Source organism: Balaenoptera borealis (assembly GCF_965194805.1).
Source record: "Balaenoptera borealis genome assembly, chromosome: 8".
In the NCBI taxonomy this organism is placed as follows: domain Eukaryota; kingdom Metazoa; phylum Chordata; class Mammalia; order Artiodactyla; family Balaenopteridae; genus Balaenoptera; species Balaenoptera borealis.
The window spans coordinates 104,708,635-104,728,078 of record NC_138865.1 but is presented as its reverse complement, the minus strand read 5'-3'; the positions used below and the strand labels follow the sequence as shown (position 1 = coordinate 104,728,078).

Genomic DNA, 19,444 nt, shown 5'->3' with positions numbered 1-19,444 from the left:
TTTGTTAGTCCACCATATTTCCACATACAATTTCTAAAATATACCTGTAAGGTAGAAATCATTTGCATTGTGCAGTTGAGGTTCAGTGTAGTTCAGTGATCTGCCCAAGGTCAGGGAGATAATAATTATAAAGCAGAATTTAAATCATGCTGTTTGACTCTAGAACTCTTGACCTTTCCATGATATTGAGATGACTCCTTGGGTAAGTACATGCTAGTGAGCAATGCCTTAATATCCAATCAAGCACAGAACACTGCAACTATCTGAAGATAACGCAAGCTCCCCATTATAGTCCTAAAGTCTTTTAGGAAGCTGCAACTCAGACTAAAGTAGATTTTATTTCTTATGTAGAATTATAGAGCAAAATAGCTTAAGCACTAACATATTGCTAGGTGAGAGCCGATTTTTTTTTTTAATTGAGTAGGGATAGTATATTATCCCAACTGCTTTATTTTTTTTTCTATCCATAAAGATTACCTATACTTGCTTTAACAAATTGAAGCCCTATGTAAAAGAATTAAAATAAAGTAAAATTATATCAAATTCCATCACCTTGAGGCAGCTATCAAGAACATTCTGGTCAGCATCCCTTCATGTATCTTTTTATGTATAATCGTACACAAACACATACAATTTTCTATGAATATAAGATCACGAATATGTCAATACCACTTCATCTCTAGTGTTCATGAATAAAGGAGCAAAGGAGGGCTTCCCTGGTGGCGCAGTGGTTGAGAATCTGCCTGCCAGTGCAGGGGACATGGGTTCGAGCCCTGGTCTGGGAAGATCCCACATGCCGCGGAGCAACTGGGCCCGTGAACCACGACTACTGAGCCTGAGCGTCTGGAGCCTGTGCTCCGCATCAAGAGAGGCCGCGATAGTGAGAGGCCCACGCACCGCGATGAAGAGTGGCCCCCGCTTGCCGCAACTGGAGAAAGCCCTCGCACAGAAACGAAGACCCAACACAGCCAAAAATAAAAAATAGTAAATAAATAATAAATAAAAAATTAAAAAAAAAAAGAAAAAAAGGAGCATAGGAGAAGTAGACCCAGCTAGTTAGCTTTATGCTAGTTAATTACTTTCATGGCTTTGACTACTTTTTCAAATTCTGGATAAATATATTTATATCATTTCATTTGTTCATCCATTCATTCATCCAAATAGCATTCACTGGGTTGTCCCAGCTTCTCCTAGGTTTCTTGGATTCAAAGATCAGTAAAATATAGTCCTGCCTTTAGGATGCTCATAGGCTTCTGGGGAAGAAAAGACTTTAAAATGAATGGCTTTAACGCAGCCTAAAAAGTGTAGGGGTCTGTAGCGAGCATGAGTAATATCATACACAGGCTGAGGAGGAGTCTGAACTTCTCCAAGAAGGTATACTGGCTTGACAGGAGGGGTAAGGAGAAGCCACGTCATGAGAAGGAGGACAGAAATGGCTTTTGAGTCAAAGGGCATAATAATATTTGTTTTGTGGAAGACCATTTTGGTAGCAGTATAGATAACTGGTTTGGGGGAAAAGTAGAAAGACCAAATATCTGCCCATGGGATGGACTGATGCAGGAATAAATTGAGTTCCTACCAAGTTTTGGCACTATGCTAGACGTTGTCATATTCTATTTTGATTAAAAAGAACTAAAACTTACAACAAAATATCCTTCCTCACTGAATGACTGAAGCTGTGTGTAGTCTTCTCCAAAGAATTTCTTAACATTCATACATTAAGGTTACATACACTGTATTTTCCTACATGTGATAACAATATACTCCTTAATTCCAATTTTGTTTGGGTATCACCCTGAATTCTTAAGAGAACACTTTACTTTTGTTCTAGGTTGAGAGATACTTTGGTCTTATGTTTTATCGGAAGAGGGCTGTTGTTGATTATTTGAAGTAGAGAATATTCTCTGCCCTTGGGAAGGGACAACTTGAAAGGCAGTTTGACATCACTGTGGATATCACCTGGACCACGTCAGGAAAAATGACTATGGTTATTCCATTAACTTTGGTTGTGATTTTCGATGAATTAGTTCTCCTCTCTGGACCTTGTTTTCCTTGTGCAATTCAAATAAAAAGCATGTATGGAGCTTCTGGCAGGAGTCATTCCAAAGATGAAGAAGATACCACCATCACTGGTCTCAAATAGTTCAATGGGCAAAAGAGAGGATAAGCCAAGTACAGTTTGACTGTAATTCAAGGCAGAGCTTGAAGAGCACCAACAGAGAGGAGGGCCCAATAGTGGTTAGAAGGATGAGAAAGGGAGAGTCCTGACACCTAGATTAGGTTGATTCCTTCTACAAGTGTCCATATCCCCCCATACTTTATGATAAAACTCACACCCTTTGTTGTAATCAGATGCCTGTCTTCCATGGTGTACATTAAGCGCTCTAAGGACAGAAAAAAGACATTAGCCTTTCATTGCTACATCTCTGTACCTAGCACAGCGCTTGGCACAGACTAGGTTTCCAACAATATCCATTGAAGGAATTAATAGTTTGAGACAGTGCACATGAGGATAATGTCAAGACATAAATGATAAGCATGTTATTCTGAGCAATAGAAACAGCACAGAACAGGACACAGGTTAACCTTCTGAGATAAAGAACAGTGCATTAAGACTGGCCTGCAGGGTAAGCCAAAGGAAGTGCTAAAGTTTTACTAGAATGGTCAGTTGAGAGGGTAAGGTAGATGGCAGAAGGTTCTGAGGCGAGATATTAGGGCCTGAGTCATTGAGTGATGGAAACCCACTGTTGTAAAAGCAGGGGACTGGATGCAATGATTTCCCAAGTCTCACACCTCCAGCTGTAGAAGTCAGAACTTAGATGTATTAGCAGTAGTCGAGATACTGAACCAGCACCCAGGTCTTCAGACAGCCTGGGTTCCCTCCACTGCCACCTACCCTCCTACCGACCGGCACTCAGTAGACTGCGGCCCTTTCCATTCGTGTGGAAATTAAAGCTTTGCTTTAACAAAATCTTAATCTCAGAATGGTGAGATTCCATAGCCAAGAAAAGAATCTTTGTTTGGGAAAATGGACTTCGGTCTTACAATATCCATCCACTATTATTCCTGGTGACCACTGTGAGCTCCAACCCGTGGTCTGGATTAAATGAATGAAGAATGAGAAGGCAGGGATCTGAGAATCCACTGGGCATGTGTATCCCTCCCGATGGGACTAGGGTCCACCCCTCTCGCACAGGTAACACACAGCTCATTCTTTTCAGACTGACAATGCCGCCCTCACTCCGTATAAGGCTCAGGAAGGAGCAAATGTATACACGCAACTGATTAATTCCAGCAGCCTTGGATATAATTGTACAAAGATTTGCCCTGGTACCAATTTAAAACTCAGTAGCACATTTAATAAAACTAACAGTTTGCAGCCAAGGCCTTTGTTATTTTGTTTTAATCATCTTTTACCACCAACTGAAATGATTTTCTACTTTCTTGGTGCAGTGAAATAAAATACAAGAGAAAGAATGGGGGGACAATGTGGAAATTATAAAAGATTCAGAGTTTCAAATCCTGGGATAAGGTCACAGCAGCCCTGAGAGTTAACTGGTTGTTTGTGTCAGGCTGAGATTTGAAGGGAAGACATTTACCAGTTTGGGGGAAACGCCACACCTGGATAGCATTAAAGAAAGGAGAGAGGAAAAGAACTACAAGGGACTCTTGTTTTTCCTGAACGCAACCAAAGGTGATGTGTGACAGCTTCCCCAAACACCCCTGCTGGTGATGGACAGGTCTCTTGATTGCAGAGCAGGGGCTTGTGACAAACTGACCGGTCGCCAAGACCCCTGGGAGCCAAAACCCCAGATATAGTTGGAGGTAAACAAGGCATGCAGCACAGTGTGAAAATGGAGGCCACACGGGGGCCAGGAGTCAACAGAGGGACCCAGTGACAGCTGGTGATTGAGCGGCACTAACTGAACACAGTTGTTGAGGACCAGGGGCCAGTGGGGAAAGCAGCCTCCCTTCTCCTTCCTGTGGCCTCTCTGGGTGGCCAGCGATTTTATTACTGGCAGAGGGTGAGCCCAACAGCATTTTCGAATTTGGCATCACATCTAAAACCATTTGGGGGCTGGGCATCTCTTTCTTCGCCCCCCTAGCCCCACCCTCCCCATGAATGCTTTGGATTCGGTGAAAGTCGGCATGCAGTTAGCAAACTACACTTCCCCTCGAATTTTGAAACCCATGTGCGCTTGGGGAAAATGTAATCCTTATGTTTCCGATTCATTTACACTTAACTCATCAAAACGCTATTTTGTAAGAGCTATTTGATGTCCGCGAAGTCTTCTGAGCCCTTTTGTAAGCCTGGCTTCTTAGAAGCAGGAAGTCACGTTTCTGACGAGAGGGGAGAACTTGAACTTAAAAGATTGAGTTTGTTTTGAAATGAGGGCTCTTGGAGGGTCACGTGGACCCGGAGCTTGGCCAAATGCGTTCTCTCATTTCCTATACCACCCCCCTCACCAGCACCAGCTGCCATGACGTTACTAATGTCAGCGCGCTATGATTTCACTCTGAGCAGCCAACGGAGACTTCTTCATGATCAGAGAGAGCTGAGCTCCAAGCTGAATCCCAAGGGCTGGCCAAACTCCAGCACTCTGCGATGTTGGGGGAAGGCGCACCTGGATTGGGAATCAGGAGCCCTAGGTTCAATTCCCTCTTCGGGCACCAAAGCGCTGTGTGACTGAGGAAATGGCCTCCCCTCTCTGGGCTCAATTCTCTCATTTGTAGAGTGTCAGTGCTTCAATGTTCCTTCCAGGTCTGAGAGGTTTTGAGTCTAATTCCTAGACAGGAGGAGGTGTGAGCACCTCAGAATTCTCTCTGCTGAAAACTTTTGGGGACTGAGTTTGTATACAAGGAGCTTAGCTCAAGAAGGAAACACACAAATGTAGAAATCAGGCTTTGGATATTGGTTGCTCAGTGTCTCACTGTGGGATGGATGCTAGAGCCCAGAGAAGGAGGGAATAAGTGGCCCCAAGTCATGCAGAAAATTAATGGCAGAGTCCAGCTTTCCTGGCATTTTGTGACTAACATCCTTGGATGGAAGAATTCAAACTTTTCAGTTTATAGGATATTGAAGCTGAGGCAAAAAAAACCTACTTCCCACTCTGACAACAAGAACACGAAAGCAGCATTAAAATGGAAGGGGGCACTGGCATTGCTCTGCATGAGGCACAGTGAGGTGGTGTCTGGCTTGTATTAAAGCCCATGAGTGAATGATTAATCCTGGGTGGAAAACAAAGCCCATGACTTGTAACGTTATAGGTATTAGTGTGGCGGAAGATTAACCCCACGACCCCAACAGGGGACCTTTGAGAACACTGGACAACACTTTGAGAATCGATGGATGATGAAAACAGGTGGTCTCACAGGTCTTGTGTGCCCACCCCCCAAAACACACACACACACACAGAGTCATGCATGCACACACACACACACGTGCACATGCACAAGCTCACCGCACCTGCTCCTGAATCTGTACACACAAATGTTATGGCTCAAAGCAAACTGTAGCTGTCTGCCCCCACCAATTCACAGGCTGATAATGGGAAGACAGCTTTGAACTCCTCCCCTCTCATCCCAAACCAAACATCCCTCTATCTCCACAGTACGCCTTTCAGTGACGCCAGCAACACAGGCACTTCTAGGACCCACTCACTTGCCTCCTCCCTCTGACCAGTCACGGGGTACATCCATCCCATCAGTACTGCTCAGCCCCATCCAGTTCTCTCCATTCCCGCCTTGACTACCCTAGACCAGGGCCATCTTCTACTTCAGTGTTGGCAACACTGTCTTACCTCCCTCATCATTTACAGTCTGTGCCTCTATCCCTACATCTGCCCAGACAGCCACACAGCCGAAGAGGTGTCCTGAAACCAAACCCGATCAGGATTCTCTCTTACCCCTAACAGGTCCTCACCACCCTCAGGATGAAGTCCAGACCCTCTAGCATGGCACTCTAGAACCAACGCTGCCGGCCTCCTCTCAATCCCTCTGGCCTCTTTGCTCAAACTCTTCTCCTCAAAATTGACCCCTCAGCCACCACGAGCAAACAGTCCCCCCTCCCTTCCCTGGCTAAATAGTCTGGCCTTAGTGTAGACGCCACCTTTCCCAGGAGGATGTCACTGACCTTTTAGCTGAGTGAGGATTTCCTAGCCCTTGTGCTTCTCTTATCAGAACACCTTTCTCACTTTTGTTACCACTTAGGTGTCCCCTTCTCATATGAATTAGATGAAGCTCCCAGAGGGCTGGGACTGTTCTTCATTGCCCGGTTTATCTCTCTCCACTGCCCAGCACGGGGCCCATTACAAAGACAGTGCTAAAGAAATGCCTGTGGAGTGAATGGTAGACTGACTGACATTGTCTGGCCCCATCCCTTCCCTTTAGGGGGACTGCGGCCCCAAGAGGAGAAGAGACTATGCAATAAGATTTTCTTTGATCCTTTTGCCCCTCTGGTAACTAATTCATTTTAGACGTTTAAAGGAAGACCTCCAATATACCAGCTATCATCTGTATTACCACAAATTTCTGACCACTTATTGATCTGCCGAAGAGTTTACTCATTCATTCATTCATGCCTTTAATGACCTGTTTATTGACCATCTACTTCATGCCTGTCCTTGCAAAGAAGCTGAAGATAATATGACAAATGTTACCTAGTTCCCATCTCTGGTATCTCACTGTCAAGTCAAAATGCCACTGACCAGGAAAAATAAACCAGTACATTCTGAAATTGTCCCAAATGGAAACAATCGGTAAGCCCTAAGAGAGAGAGAAAGTAGGTCAAGAAGGAGCTCTGAGGGCCCCAGTGCACCTGGAAGGCTTTCTTTACAGATGGCCAGTCTCTGAGCTCGCACAGGACATGTAACCTGGTCCCCTCTACTCTTACTGAATTAGACATACTCGGGGCAGGTAAGAACTCCGGGAGGGTCTGAATAGAATGTCAGAGCTGGAAATGACTTTTGGAGTCATTAACCTAGGCCTTCATTTTATAGAAGGGGGACTTGGGCCCACAGATGGGGAATCATGAGCCAGTAATATAGCAAAATCTCAGGAGATCGGTCCTTGAAGCCATGTCTCCTGATTCCAGTGCCAGCACTTCGATGGGTTTTCTCTCTTTTTCTTTAGCTCAGCTACAGAGATTAAAGTGCAATGGTCTTTTCTTTCTTCTAATCCAGCACTGAACTCTGCGTAGAGTTGAACGGGAAACTGTTTCATGAGTGTGTCTGTGTGTGTCTGTGTGTTTGTCTTTCACACCTACTCTCCGGCCTGGCCAAGAACAAGCCTAATGAAAACCAAACAATAGGAAGAATCATGAACATTTAAATCTTTATAGTTCCCCCACATTGCATCATGTTCTTGCAAGTCCATTAGCTCATTAGTTTTTCAGGACACCCTCTGTGAGACTGTATGGATAGGAATCTTCACTCACTTTTTTCCAGGGATAGGAGCTGAGGTTCAAAGCATTGAAGGAATCTGTTCAGGGTCATGCAGCAAGACAGCTGTGTGCTGGCCTGGGAATCAGATCTCCTGGTCCCAAATTCAGCATCTCCTAAGTAATGTCTGAGGTTCCTGCTTTAACAGATACAACATAAACCCACTATGTTCTGTCCTGAGGATTCTCATCATCTCTGAGCACAGACTGAATGGATTTTGTCCACTCCTCTTGCCAATGCCCAGTGTGAGATAAATTCCTCCATTATTCCCACATCTGTAATTACTCTGACGGCTATTATTTTCCTTCTCGTTCCTATTCATTTACTTGTTTTCTTAAAAATCAGGAATCGGTGCCCATACAACCAAGTCCAGTCCGTCCCACCTACCCACAGGGAGAAAGGCAAAAGAACAAAGAAGCAGGTGACATCAGGACACCCACTGCAACCCGACTTCACTAACTCATTGTTTTCCAAAGGAGCTCTTGATCTACCCCACCCACTAACAAAACACTAAATTAAAATCTATTCCTCCATTTCAGGAAATAACATTTCCCTCATTCCAGATACTCAAACCAGAAACCCGGCAGTCACTGGACGGCTCCTTCTCAGAACCCTTGCATCCAACGCATCTCCAAGGCCCGTTGGTTCTACTTTTAAAACATTCCACCAATTCATCCACTTCTCCTGCAGATAGATAACCATAATCTCTGGCTTGCACTTTAGCAATAACTTCTAAATGGACTTTCTCACTCTTCCTCAATCCTCTCTTTACACAGCACCAAGAGCAATTTCATCAAAACACAGATCTGATTGGTTTAGTCCTCTACTTCCCAGTGAACAAATCCAAACTCCATAACATAAACTCCCTTCACAATATGGCCCCTGCTTACAACTCCAGTCTCGTCTTCTGTATATCCCCCCTTAATTTGAGGGGGAATTATGCTCTATTATAACCTCCCATAATAATAAATCTTCAGGTTGTAATTATATTTTTATTTGGGCTATTTGGAGGGATAACCCTCCTATCCAGTTATAAGAGTCACGATTACAGTGCCAGCATGGAGACGGACATGCAGAAGGCACTTACTCTTAAAAGACTGAACAAATGAATGAATAAATTTATCAACAGAGGCTTGGGTCCATCACTTAACTTCTGTGAGTCTTAATTAATATCTGTAGAAGAGACACTAGAATGTAGAAGAGTCACGATAATGGTCCAGTAATGCATCAGACTGACCCACAGAAATTTAGATAAGTGACCTCAGTAGTGTTAGTACCAACCAGGGGCCCTTCACACTTTCAAAATCGTGAAGGTACCTGGAGACAGTCAGCACTTCTACGGCTACTGCTGACCCCAGAGATCTGTGGATTTTGCTAAACCCTTTTGTTTACCCTAATGTTCCCGGAACCTGTATTTCGTTCTGAGAGGTACTTGGCCTAAGACTGATGAGAGGAAGTTGTAGGTGGATGACGCCCGGCTTCCAAAAACAGAGGAAGGTTGTGCTGACTATGTACACTGCTAGCCTGGGCTCGGAACGGAAGTATTTGTTCTGGACTTGGAGGAACAGCTATCAATCCTGACGCTGCTCATCCGTCCTGGTGGACATCGGAACGCAGGCAAGGCCATGCTGGAAAGGTGTGGGGAAAGGCCCTGCTCAGAAAGGGGGCCAGCCTGGAGCATGCATTTCAACAACAGGTTCCTGGAAACCATGCTGGTCTGACCATGCCCACACTGTGCCAAACCTCTTCCTCCTCATCTACTTAAATGTTCAAAACCTAAATGAAAAAAAAGAAGTTCTCTTCTGTGTGTTTATTCTGTTGCTTCTTGGAAACGAGAAAAGCTAGTTTTAACATCTACCTTCTCCATCCATCGAGATGCCACCTTGGGGCTTCCCTCGTGGCGCAGTGGTTGAGAATCTGCCTGCCAGTGCAGGGGACACGGGTTCGAGCCCTGGTCTGGGAAGATCCCACATGCCGCGGAGCAACTCGGCCCGTGAGCCACAACTACTGAGCCTGCGTGTCTGGAGCCTGTGCTCCGCAACAAGAGAGGCCGCGATAGTGAGAGGCCCGCGCACCGCGATGAAGCGTGGCCCCCACTTGCCACAACTAGAGAAAGCCCTCGCACAGAAATGAAGATCCAACACAGCCAAAAATAAATAAATAAATAAATTAAAAAAAAAAAAAGATGCCACCTTGTCCTTTTCCCGTCATAGCAATGATTATGCTCTATAGTTTGCCAGGCATGCCCTTTGGGGTCAGGCAAGGAGACGTAAAACTTGACTCGAGCATCTATTAACTGTGGGGCCTTAAATGAATGACTTTACCTTTTTGAGTCTGACCTTCCCCATCTAAAAGTAAAGCATACTGATAACTACACCTCATTGGTAGGCTTATAAAAAATACTGAGCATATATGAAGTATTTACTACATGGTAATTATTAGCAGTAGGGATGCTAGTACGGCTAGTAGTAAATGCTACCTGCATAAGTGATGGTGGCTAACATGGTGATTAAATTTACACTCCACTGAGGTCACAAACTGGGTTGGTTTTTGGTAACCATTGTATCTTCAGAATGTGGCATGGTTCCCATCCAAGGAACATTTGAGAAATATATCAATGAATAAATGATTACTAAGAGTAACTTCTTCATAAATGCTAGTTCCCTCTTGACTACCCGTTTTACCCTAGATTCCAGTAACACTGATGGATATGCAGGAGGGCTGACATTAAAATCCCAATTTAGCAGATGGGAAAACTGAGGTGTGAAAAGATTAGCAACCAGACACCACTTAAAGATATTAATAGACAAGTAACAGAAGAGGGAATGTAAATAGCCAGTCAGTATTTGAAAAGATGCTCATTCACGATGCTCAGTCACAGGAACACCAATGAGAAGTCATGTTTTACCCATCAAATGGGCAAAGACAAAGCACTTCCATTTTGTTGAGTAGTCATGACCATGGATACACCTAAATAACCTGTAGCACATTCCTATTGTGGAATGTTATGTAGCAGTTAAAAGGAATGAAGTAGATTTAAGGACCAAAGTGGATAGACAGCTCAGATTACTACATTTCTACATTTGATCTGAGACTGAACATGCTCTTCTGACATGAAGTAGAGTAGGTTGGTTCATTCATTCTTTTGTTTATACATTCATTCATTTATCAATTTTTGCTAAGCATCCACTTGGTTTCAACCATCCATCCTATGGCAAACTTCTTCAACGATCAACTTTTATTCATCCTTCAGGTCTCAGCTTAGACATGACTTCTTCCAAGAAACCTTCCTAAACCATCTCAAGCTGGGTTAGATACCCTTCTTGTGTTTTATATACCCTTCTTATGATCCTCACACCATACACTTTTCATGCTGCAGTATAATCACCTGATTTCTTTGCCCGTTTCCCCCTTTAAACTGTGTGCTCATGAGACTAGGGATCTCTAGTTCCAGCATAGAGCATGGCACAGAACAGACACCTAGTAAATATCTGTGAAATAAAGAAAGTATCACTGAATATGATTAAATTAGATTTTCACTATTTGGTTGATGAATGAATGAAAAAATGAATACATACAAGAACAAAGAATGCATGACTAGGTGACATACAGAAAGAGCCAGGAAAAGAAATGGGGCTGAGACAAAAAAATGAAATGGTGACTCACTTTGAGAGTCATAGAAACAGCACGAAGGAGCCACCTGTGCTTCAGTTGACCCCGATTTGGTCTAACCTTTCCCAACCCTCTGAGGCTTACTATGGCATCACATGTCAATACTATGGCTAAGACGTGGAAGCAAGAGACCCTTTTTCTGAGAGGTTCTACTGCTGACTCACTCTTCACTCATTTACCTGACAAGCATTCATGGACCCTTGACTCTGTTACGAATGAGCATGCTAAATTTTGTATTTAAGAATCTGAACCAGGTGAGAGAAAAAAAACGCAGGCACAGTTAAATCTAAGATAAGCCAAACGGTGATCAAGGACCAAGGATCACGTTATAAGACATCTATGTTCCAAATAGGCTAGGATCTCAATGATGGCAGGTCACCCAGCCTTTATTATGAGTCACTAGGAGACTCTTCCAGTCTCTGTTCAAATGTCACCTCATCACAGAGGCCTTTCCTGACCACCTATCTAAAATTACTAAATCCTACCCAATTGAGATATTATGTAGTGTTTTCTGGTTTGTCTCTTCCAACTACATCACAGGGATCAATGAGAGCAAGGATCTTCTCTGCTCTGTTCACTACTGCATCGTTAGTGCCTTGAAAGTACTTGGGTTCATGGTGGAAATCAACAAATATTCACTGAGAAAATGAACTGATGAGTGAACTAGAAAGTTTTTCGGCTGATTGACGGGGGTTCTGAGTATGTGGAATCCAGAGGAAGAGAGTTGAGATTTGATTTGTAAAATGTGACCTCATATTCGTGACAATTTCCACCCTGATCATATGAATATGTCCTTCCTTTATGTTTATTCATTTACCCCAAGACTTATACTGAGAATACTGAGGAGGTGAGGTGAAATAGAGATTATGTTGGCAGCTTAACAGGTCTGAATGTGAAAGAAGAATCAACAGATTAATTAATTGGGACACACAAAGAAGCTCATTGGGAGAGATGACTTCTAAGAATATTTCTAGCTCTAAATCAACGATTCTAAGAACAGAGAGGCATAAACAAAGTAGGCAACACAAACATAGTTGTTCAACTAGAGAATGAATAAGAGCACTAGCTTTGGAGTTGATGGATCTATGTGTAAACCCCAGTTATAGTTACACAGCTTGATAGCTGGGTAATCTCTGAGTTTCAGGTTCTTATCTGTAATTTGGTGACAGGACCACCTACGCTGCAGAGTCCTTGTACAGATTAAGTCAAATGGGATTACTTAAATAAAGCCCTTAGTTAAGCATTTGACACACAGTAGGTACTTAGTAAATTACCGCTTCTCCATTTCTCTTCAGCTGCTAAACTCCTTCCCATTCTTTATTCAAAGAGCATATTTATTCAAATATTCAAAAATATTTACTGAGTGCCTACCTTGTGCCTGGAATTGTTCTAGGCACTGGGACTGCACCAGCAGATAAACCAGCAAAAATCCAGTCCTCAAGGAGTTTATATTCCTCAATTACAGCTCAGTTCTTCCAAGTTTGGGTTAGAAACCACTGACTTTCTGTTTCTGTTTTCTCCATCAGGGCATTTACTATACTGCAGTGCTACTGCTTTCCTAACCCCCTCTCTTCCCAAAGAGTGGGCACACCATGTGGGCAGACTCCATGCCTGTCCTGGCACCACTGTATCATCATTTCCTAACATGGTGCATAGTGTGTAATAGACATCCAGTAAATATTTGCTGAACGAATCAACGATGGATAGACGAACAGATGAATAGACGAATATTGAAAGTGAGCTGCTATTCACTGTTCCTGGTTTGCTTTATATCTCATTTCCTCTAAGCCAAAAAAAAGGGCTTAGTTTTATCCAGAGTCTTTACTTCTTAGAGAAATCTGGAGATTCCATACAGACCCAAGTAGCATGGTGCCCAGTGCAGAAGCACTTGGCAGTCAAGTTTAGAAACAGAAGTATCCTTGCTCCTTCTTCCCAGCCAGACACAAAAAGACCTGGCCACGTACCTCATGTTGCCGGACTTTCAAGAGTGGGTCTCAGGAACGGATTGTGGGTTGGTGGCCTGTGAGTTGTAATCCTGCCTTCTACCTCCTGTATCTTGAAATGTAGCCAGCTTGGATGCATGTCTGAGCTCTAAAATTCTGCCTTTGCATTATTACAGCAGGAGGTGGTATGGTACTGTGGTTGAGAAGGTGGAATTTGGAATTAGACCTGGGTTTTAAACCTGGCTCTGCCACTACCAGCTGTATTAGGTTGGATAAGTCACTCTTCTGAGCTTCAGCTTTTTCTCTGAGCTTCACCTGCCTCAGAAATATGTGTCAGGCACTTAAAACAGAGTCAATGTTCAGTAAATGGTTATTGGTATTGTTACTATTATCGTTATCATCATTATTCACAAACTACACCTTTCACTAGGCCATCCAGAACCGGTGCGGTCCACGCTGGGTACTGATTCAGAGATAAACAATCTCTGCTGAGTCCCTTTTACTACCAAAAAAAAAAAAAAAAGTCACCTAAGAACAACTCCTATCCACAGAGAAAAGCTTCATATGTTGTCCCGTCATTTTACAGATAGAAAAAATAAAGCCCCAAAAGGTGATGCAATGTGTCTTCATGTCACATAGTGAGTTAGAAGCAGAGTCAGCACTGGTTCCGTTTTCCTCTGTCAGTGTCAGTCCTCACTCAATGCAGAGGCTTCCACTTCAGGGAGACAGTCCCCATTTTTCCCTTGTACCGGCCAAAAGCAATCAGTCTACGAGAAGCATCCATTGGGTAAGCACAGAAGCCTCTCCCTTCATCAATGTCATACCTTGGGAAACTATCTCCAGTATAGATAACAGAAAGAATAAATATTTTTGTTGAGAGAAAAAATGAAGACAAAGGTCAAAGGGAATCATGTAATGGGTTGAGCCAGGGAAGAAAAAGAAAGCATTTTTTTTCTCTCTCCTCTTTTTCTCCAAAACAGTCTTTATATAGAACTTGTCTAAGAGCCAATTTATTTGATATGGAAAAAATGTGAGAGCAGTAAAATACACACACACACACACACACACACACACACACAAAGAGGTATTTGTGTTGGAGTTTAGAACTCGAATTACCAAGAGATAAAGGAGCTGAAATGATAGGTTGACTTGGAATGATGTTTTATTTTTTCAGAGTCTCACAGAACTTTCAAGTCAGGAAGTGGAGCCTGGCCCAGCCCAGGTCTCCAATAAATTCCTTGGGACTCAAGAAAGACAAAGAGGAAGGTCAATGAAGGCCTCAGTCTAGACCTTGTGCCTGCAACACAGTGGGGACCAAAGAAACATTTGTTGAGAATGAAAGAACAAATGGTACACAATGTAGACCTGAATAGTGGTGGTTTTGGAAGCAAACTGGCATAGGAATTGGCGTTTTTACCAAGTGGTTAAGGTCTTCAGCACTGAAGTGTGAGTGTCTACAGGAAAGGGGCAAGGGCTGAGTCATCCCTGAAATCTACAGCTCTCAGCACAGACTCTGGCACACAGAACGTTCTCAGTACAAACTTGTAAATTGAATGAGTAGTCACTCATATGAGTAAAGAGACCTTGGAGGTTCCTGGGCCTTAGAGATCATTTAGAGCAGTAACTATTAAACTTCAACCACCATCAGAATCATCTGGAAAGGTCCTGTACTCAGAGTTTCTGATTCAGTTGTCTGGGCTGGGACCTAGGAACAAGGCCTTTCTAAATTCTCAGATGCTGCCAGTCTGGGGCTACACTGTGAGAGCCTGATTTAGTGCAGTGGTTCTTAAACTTGGCTGCATGTTAGAATAATCCAGTGAGATTTTAAAGTCCTAATGGTTAGGCCTTATCTTCCTTACCAATTAGATCAATACCTGGGGCAGGGCCAGGAGGAGGAAGCAGGCAGGGATGCAAGTGAGCTGGAGGTGATTTTAAAGTGCCCCCAATTTTTGTAACATGCAACTGACTTTGAGAACCACTAGTCTAGTACAACTTCCTCCTTATAGATTTAAGGCCTCTGAGCACGGGAAAGAGTAAGTGACTAGCCTAAGAATGCACAGCAAGTCAGCGACTTAGCTGAGAACAGAATTCAGGGTGCTTTTCCTCCTTCAGTTTAACTTCCACAATTCCACACTTATCAACCTGTGTCAGCTCTCACAGGCTCACAACTCAAGGCTAAAAAAAAAAAAAGCTGTGTTTAAGCTGAGGTCTTAAGACATCTATTATTTCTTCACCTCATTGTTTTATACAGAAATGTTAAGTGGATGCATATTTATAGAACTTTACCGTTCTAGACAAGTGAGGAGATGAAAGAGACAGGGTCATAGAATATTTTCCAGGCAAGACGATCTTTTAAGCACATTCTCAAACACAAACCAAGTGCTCCCTCTGAGTTCTTAAACAGCTGTTCTTCATCTCTGAGTCCATGAATGGGTAAGGGTTTGCTTGCGATGTGCACGTTAATTGCCAGCATTGTAAAAGGAAGTGCTGGTAAAGTGTTTGAAAGTGGTTCTGTCTTTTAAAAAGATTAAAAGTTTCCTCCAGAACTTGGTTTCTATTAATAATATTTGGCTTAGCAAATATTTTCAAGTAGACAGAGCAGAGATTGCGTCTTGTATCATCTTAGAACCAAAGAAAGTGCCACAAAAGGCCCAGAGAAACCATTGACTTCAACATTTTCATCACACAGAAGAGGAAATCAAAGCTCAAAGAGATTGACTGATTTATCTAACATTAGTAAGTGGGCTGGCTGGGGCTAGACACAAGGTGTCTGACTCTTGAGCTATTGTTCTTTTCAATACTCAAAGTGTTCCCCCCACCCATGTCACTTGTACATAGAAGAGGTTCAACCAATGTTTGGTGGTTGACTTCATAGACTCTTGGTACCCAAATTCGGTGTAGCTAAGGCTCCCTCATTTGTTAGATTAAAGCAGAAATTGGAATCACGTTTTTAATTGAACAGCGGTTAAGTGCACTGGCTTAGGAGTCAGGATGAATTCCAATCCTGATCTCACCACTTCCTAAGTATGTGATCTTGGACAAGTGACTTCATATCTCTAAGCTACAGTTTCCTTCTTTGTAAAATGAGAAGGAGACTAGGGCTGTGGTTGTGGGGAGGATGAAATAAGTAAAAGATGCAAAGACCTTAGCCCGTTGTCTGGCATATAGGAAAAGCACTAAGGACTTCAAAGTAAGGCAGCCCCTCTCATAAAACATAAATCCTTAGGATATTTGAGGAAGAGGTGATAGAGAGGTGGGCTGAGAAAGGAATATTAAGGACAAACAGTATCTCACATCAAAGCAATGAGTATCCCAAAAGAATCATGGAGACCTAGAGCTGCCAAGGCTCCTAAGGATCCAATGGGTATGAGCCTCTCTTCCACACCGGAAAACAAGGACTGCTACTGGTTACGTTCACCTTCCAGCAATATTCTCATGCAAATATCCAGGAACACGCCCAATTCCCAGCCAACCTGCTATAACTTCACCCCCTTCTCACCCGCTGGAAAAGCAATCACAATGCATGAATACTCTTCAATTTAATATAAGAGGGAAATCATTAGCAAACTTTGGTTCTTGTACTTTCATTAGTAATACATGACTTTCTCATTGCTACTCTCATCCAGCCTCCCTCATTTTACTGTTGGGAAAACTAAGCTGCAGAGAGGTCAGAGAGGCTTAGAGTTACATGTTAGGGCTGTCACCAAGACTCAGGACTCCTGGTTCTTTGTCCATTGTTCTTCCCACCATATCAACTCTGCCTTGTTAAGACAATTCTACACCCAACAGCAGGTTACAAATCCCTAGAAGTGAGTCTGGCTGTGATGAACCTCCTTCCAGTGCAGGCCTCTCCGACCCTCCTTACATCCCTCTACAGCCCACCCACTTGATCCAGAGAGCGCACTTACATGTCTGTGAATCTTCTACTGAAGTGTAGGGTGGAGGCCACGTCCACCTGGAGAGGAGGATCCCGGACCACCTTGTACTGCAAGGGCTTACACTCCAGGCAGAGTGGGCTGTCTGCAACAGAGGTCAACATGGCCGCATCTATCTCCAAGTGCTCATCCAACGTGTAGATCTGGATGCCATACACCTTCTCGCTCACATCCCGGAGTTTGATGGTCAGTGGGACATCACAGAAGACGTTCTGAGGGCCCAGGGAGATGTTCTTCCCACTGACAGTCAACAGTTTGATGTCATTGACAGCCCCACTGGAGTCCCAGTCAGTGGAGACAAAGGTCACCCAGATGGTCAAAGACTCAGGGACCAAGGGGTAGTGGAATTCCAGTTCAAGGTAGCAGCCTTGTGGCTCAGGGCAGGCTGGAGGGACTGTGTGTGGGTTGACAGCTGAATTTGGGCTCCAGGTGCGTACACTGGACTTACAGGGTTGTTCAACATCTGGATGACCTGTGGACAAGAGATGAGGGGATGAGTTCTGGAAAGTCCTCAGAGTGTCCTGCAGACCTCAGGTGACACTGGCCTGGCTAGAACTCACAGAGAGGGTAAAAAGAGAGGGAAGAGTCTCAGTGTCTTGGTGAATTTGCTGTGTGCACAGCACCCAGCTCATCCCCACACCTGCGATACAGATCTGGACGAATCGCCAGACATCTGGTCAAAACTACATTCAAATAAGTGTCTTATGATTGGGTTGGTGCCCAAAGTGTCCCACCTCATTTATTACTTGTAGGCTTTTCTGCCTCAGATGGAAAGAAAGGAACGCACATTTGCTAAACATTCACTATGTCCTCTGAACCTGTTTAATTCTTGCAAGGACTCATTTCTGAGATGAGGCAACTAAGGCTCAGAAATGTGGAGTGAACTAACCAGAGTTTCACAGCTTGAAGTGTAACAGTCGGCATTAGAGCCTAGTTTTGTCTCGTCCTGAAGTTCCTCGTTGCTCTCCAGACTGAATGCAAGAGCCACTAAAATAAACTAGCATCCCTGTGGCACTGCCTTTGGTACAACCTGCTTGGAATGACAGAAGGGCCAGAAACCTCCAACGAAGAGGAGGTTAGTAATGATAGCTTCTGCCCCTTGGGCTGAGTATTCTGGGAGGAAACTGTCTAGAACCATGAATGACAGAGCTGGAAGACAGCCCTGGAGCCATCTTATCTCTTTTCCTCCCCTTCTCCACATGAGGTCATTCCATACCACTGAGCTTCTCTGAGCTCTGTCCAGTCTGACTCAGGAAGGGGAGGGATGGTTAGGAGGGGGGAGAAGGAAGGAGAGATTCTTCTACTCTTTCCCCAGGGAGACGATGCCTCATCCCCACTGATCTCAGCCTGCAGCGACTTCTGAATTTTTCTCTGCTGAGATCATTAGTCCTAGACCCTCAGAGAGCTCTCCTTTGCACTGCTGAGAAAAGTAATCAGGACTCAATGCAGTGACTGCCTCTAATTTATTTAAGGGTGTCGAGCAAGAGATACACATCAGCTGGTGAGGGAAGGATGAAGGATCTCAGGTTGTCCTATCAGCCACATTCTTTAGCATCAGTGGTTGATGGGGGGTAGAGATGCTGGACATTTCTAAAGCAAAAGGGAAAAAAATCAATCTTTGTCCGAAAAGGTTTTGATAATGTTACAGCATAATAGGAATCACCACAGTATGAAAACTAGAAAGCCATTTTGGGTGGAAAAGCCATTCCAGTGAAAGCTGTGAATGCCTCCAATCTCCTTGCCTCTGCCCAGCCAAGGGAGAAGAGAGAAGATGTCCAGTGGAGATGGAGAAGAGAAGAGAAAAAGAGATGGGAGCAAGGGGGCTGGGGGGTGGAGAACAAGGAAAATTCAAAAGCCTTTTTAGATATAACACATCAGAACAAGAAGAGATGGATGTAACTACAAGATTCTCTCCACCTCTCCTTGGTCAGGTTCATTTATTACTTGCAGCAAATGCTGGATAGAAGAGACCGGTTGTTTAAGTCAAAGGCACAAACAAGACTCCCTACCTAGGCTGAAGCCTTTCTTCTTATCGATTCTCCAACCCAAAGAGTTTCTGATTCTTTTGACTCTGTGGGTTGTTGGTACTCATATATCACTTACTCATTCAAAAAGCTTTACTGAGGGCAGCGTTTTAATACGTACAGAGCACATTCCCTAGCCATTAATTTATTTATCTGATTCTTACCAAAATCCTGTAAGATAGTTGTCATTTTTGTCTCTGTTTTGTAGCTCTGTTGCACTCAATACCATATTCAGTCTTTAATACAGTGCCTGGCACATAAATAGTGAACATAGTGGACATTCAATAAATATTTGTTAAGTGGAGAATCTTCTATCTTGTTCAAATATGGAGCTAAAAAAGAAAGTGGAGGCTCCATGGAGTATTAGAGCCTGCTGTGCCATGGCGGGTGCCAGGTGAACACGCCCCCGCCCTCCACCGTGGGCTCTCCTG

General features: G+C 43.7%; 1 protein-coding gene across 4 annotated transcripts in view; it reads right to left on the bottom strand.

Moving 5' to 3' along the window:
- The window catches only part of PAPPA (pappalysin 1), a 269,392-nt gene that overhangs the window by 167,155 nt on the left and 82,793 nt on the right, over nucleotides 1-19,444 (bottom strand). For all 4 annotated transcript variants that reach the window (XM_082402204.1, XM_082402206.1, XM_082402207.1 and 1 more), the window contains exon 7: nucleotides 16,963-17,461. In XM_082402204.1, coding sequence (XP_082258330.1) covers nucleotides 16,963-17,461 — 499 coding nt within the window. The remainder of the gene's footprint in view (nucleotides 1-16,962; nucleotides 17,462-19,444) is intronic.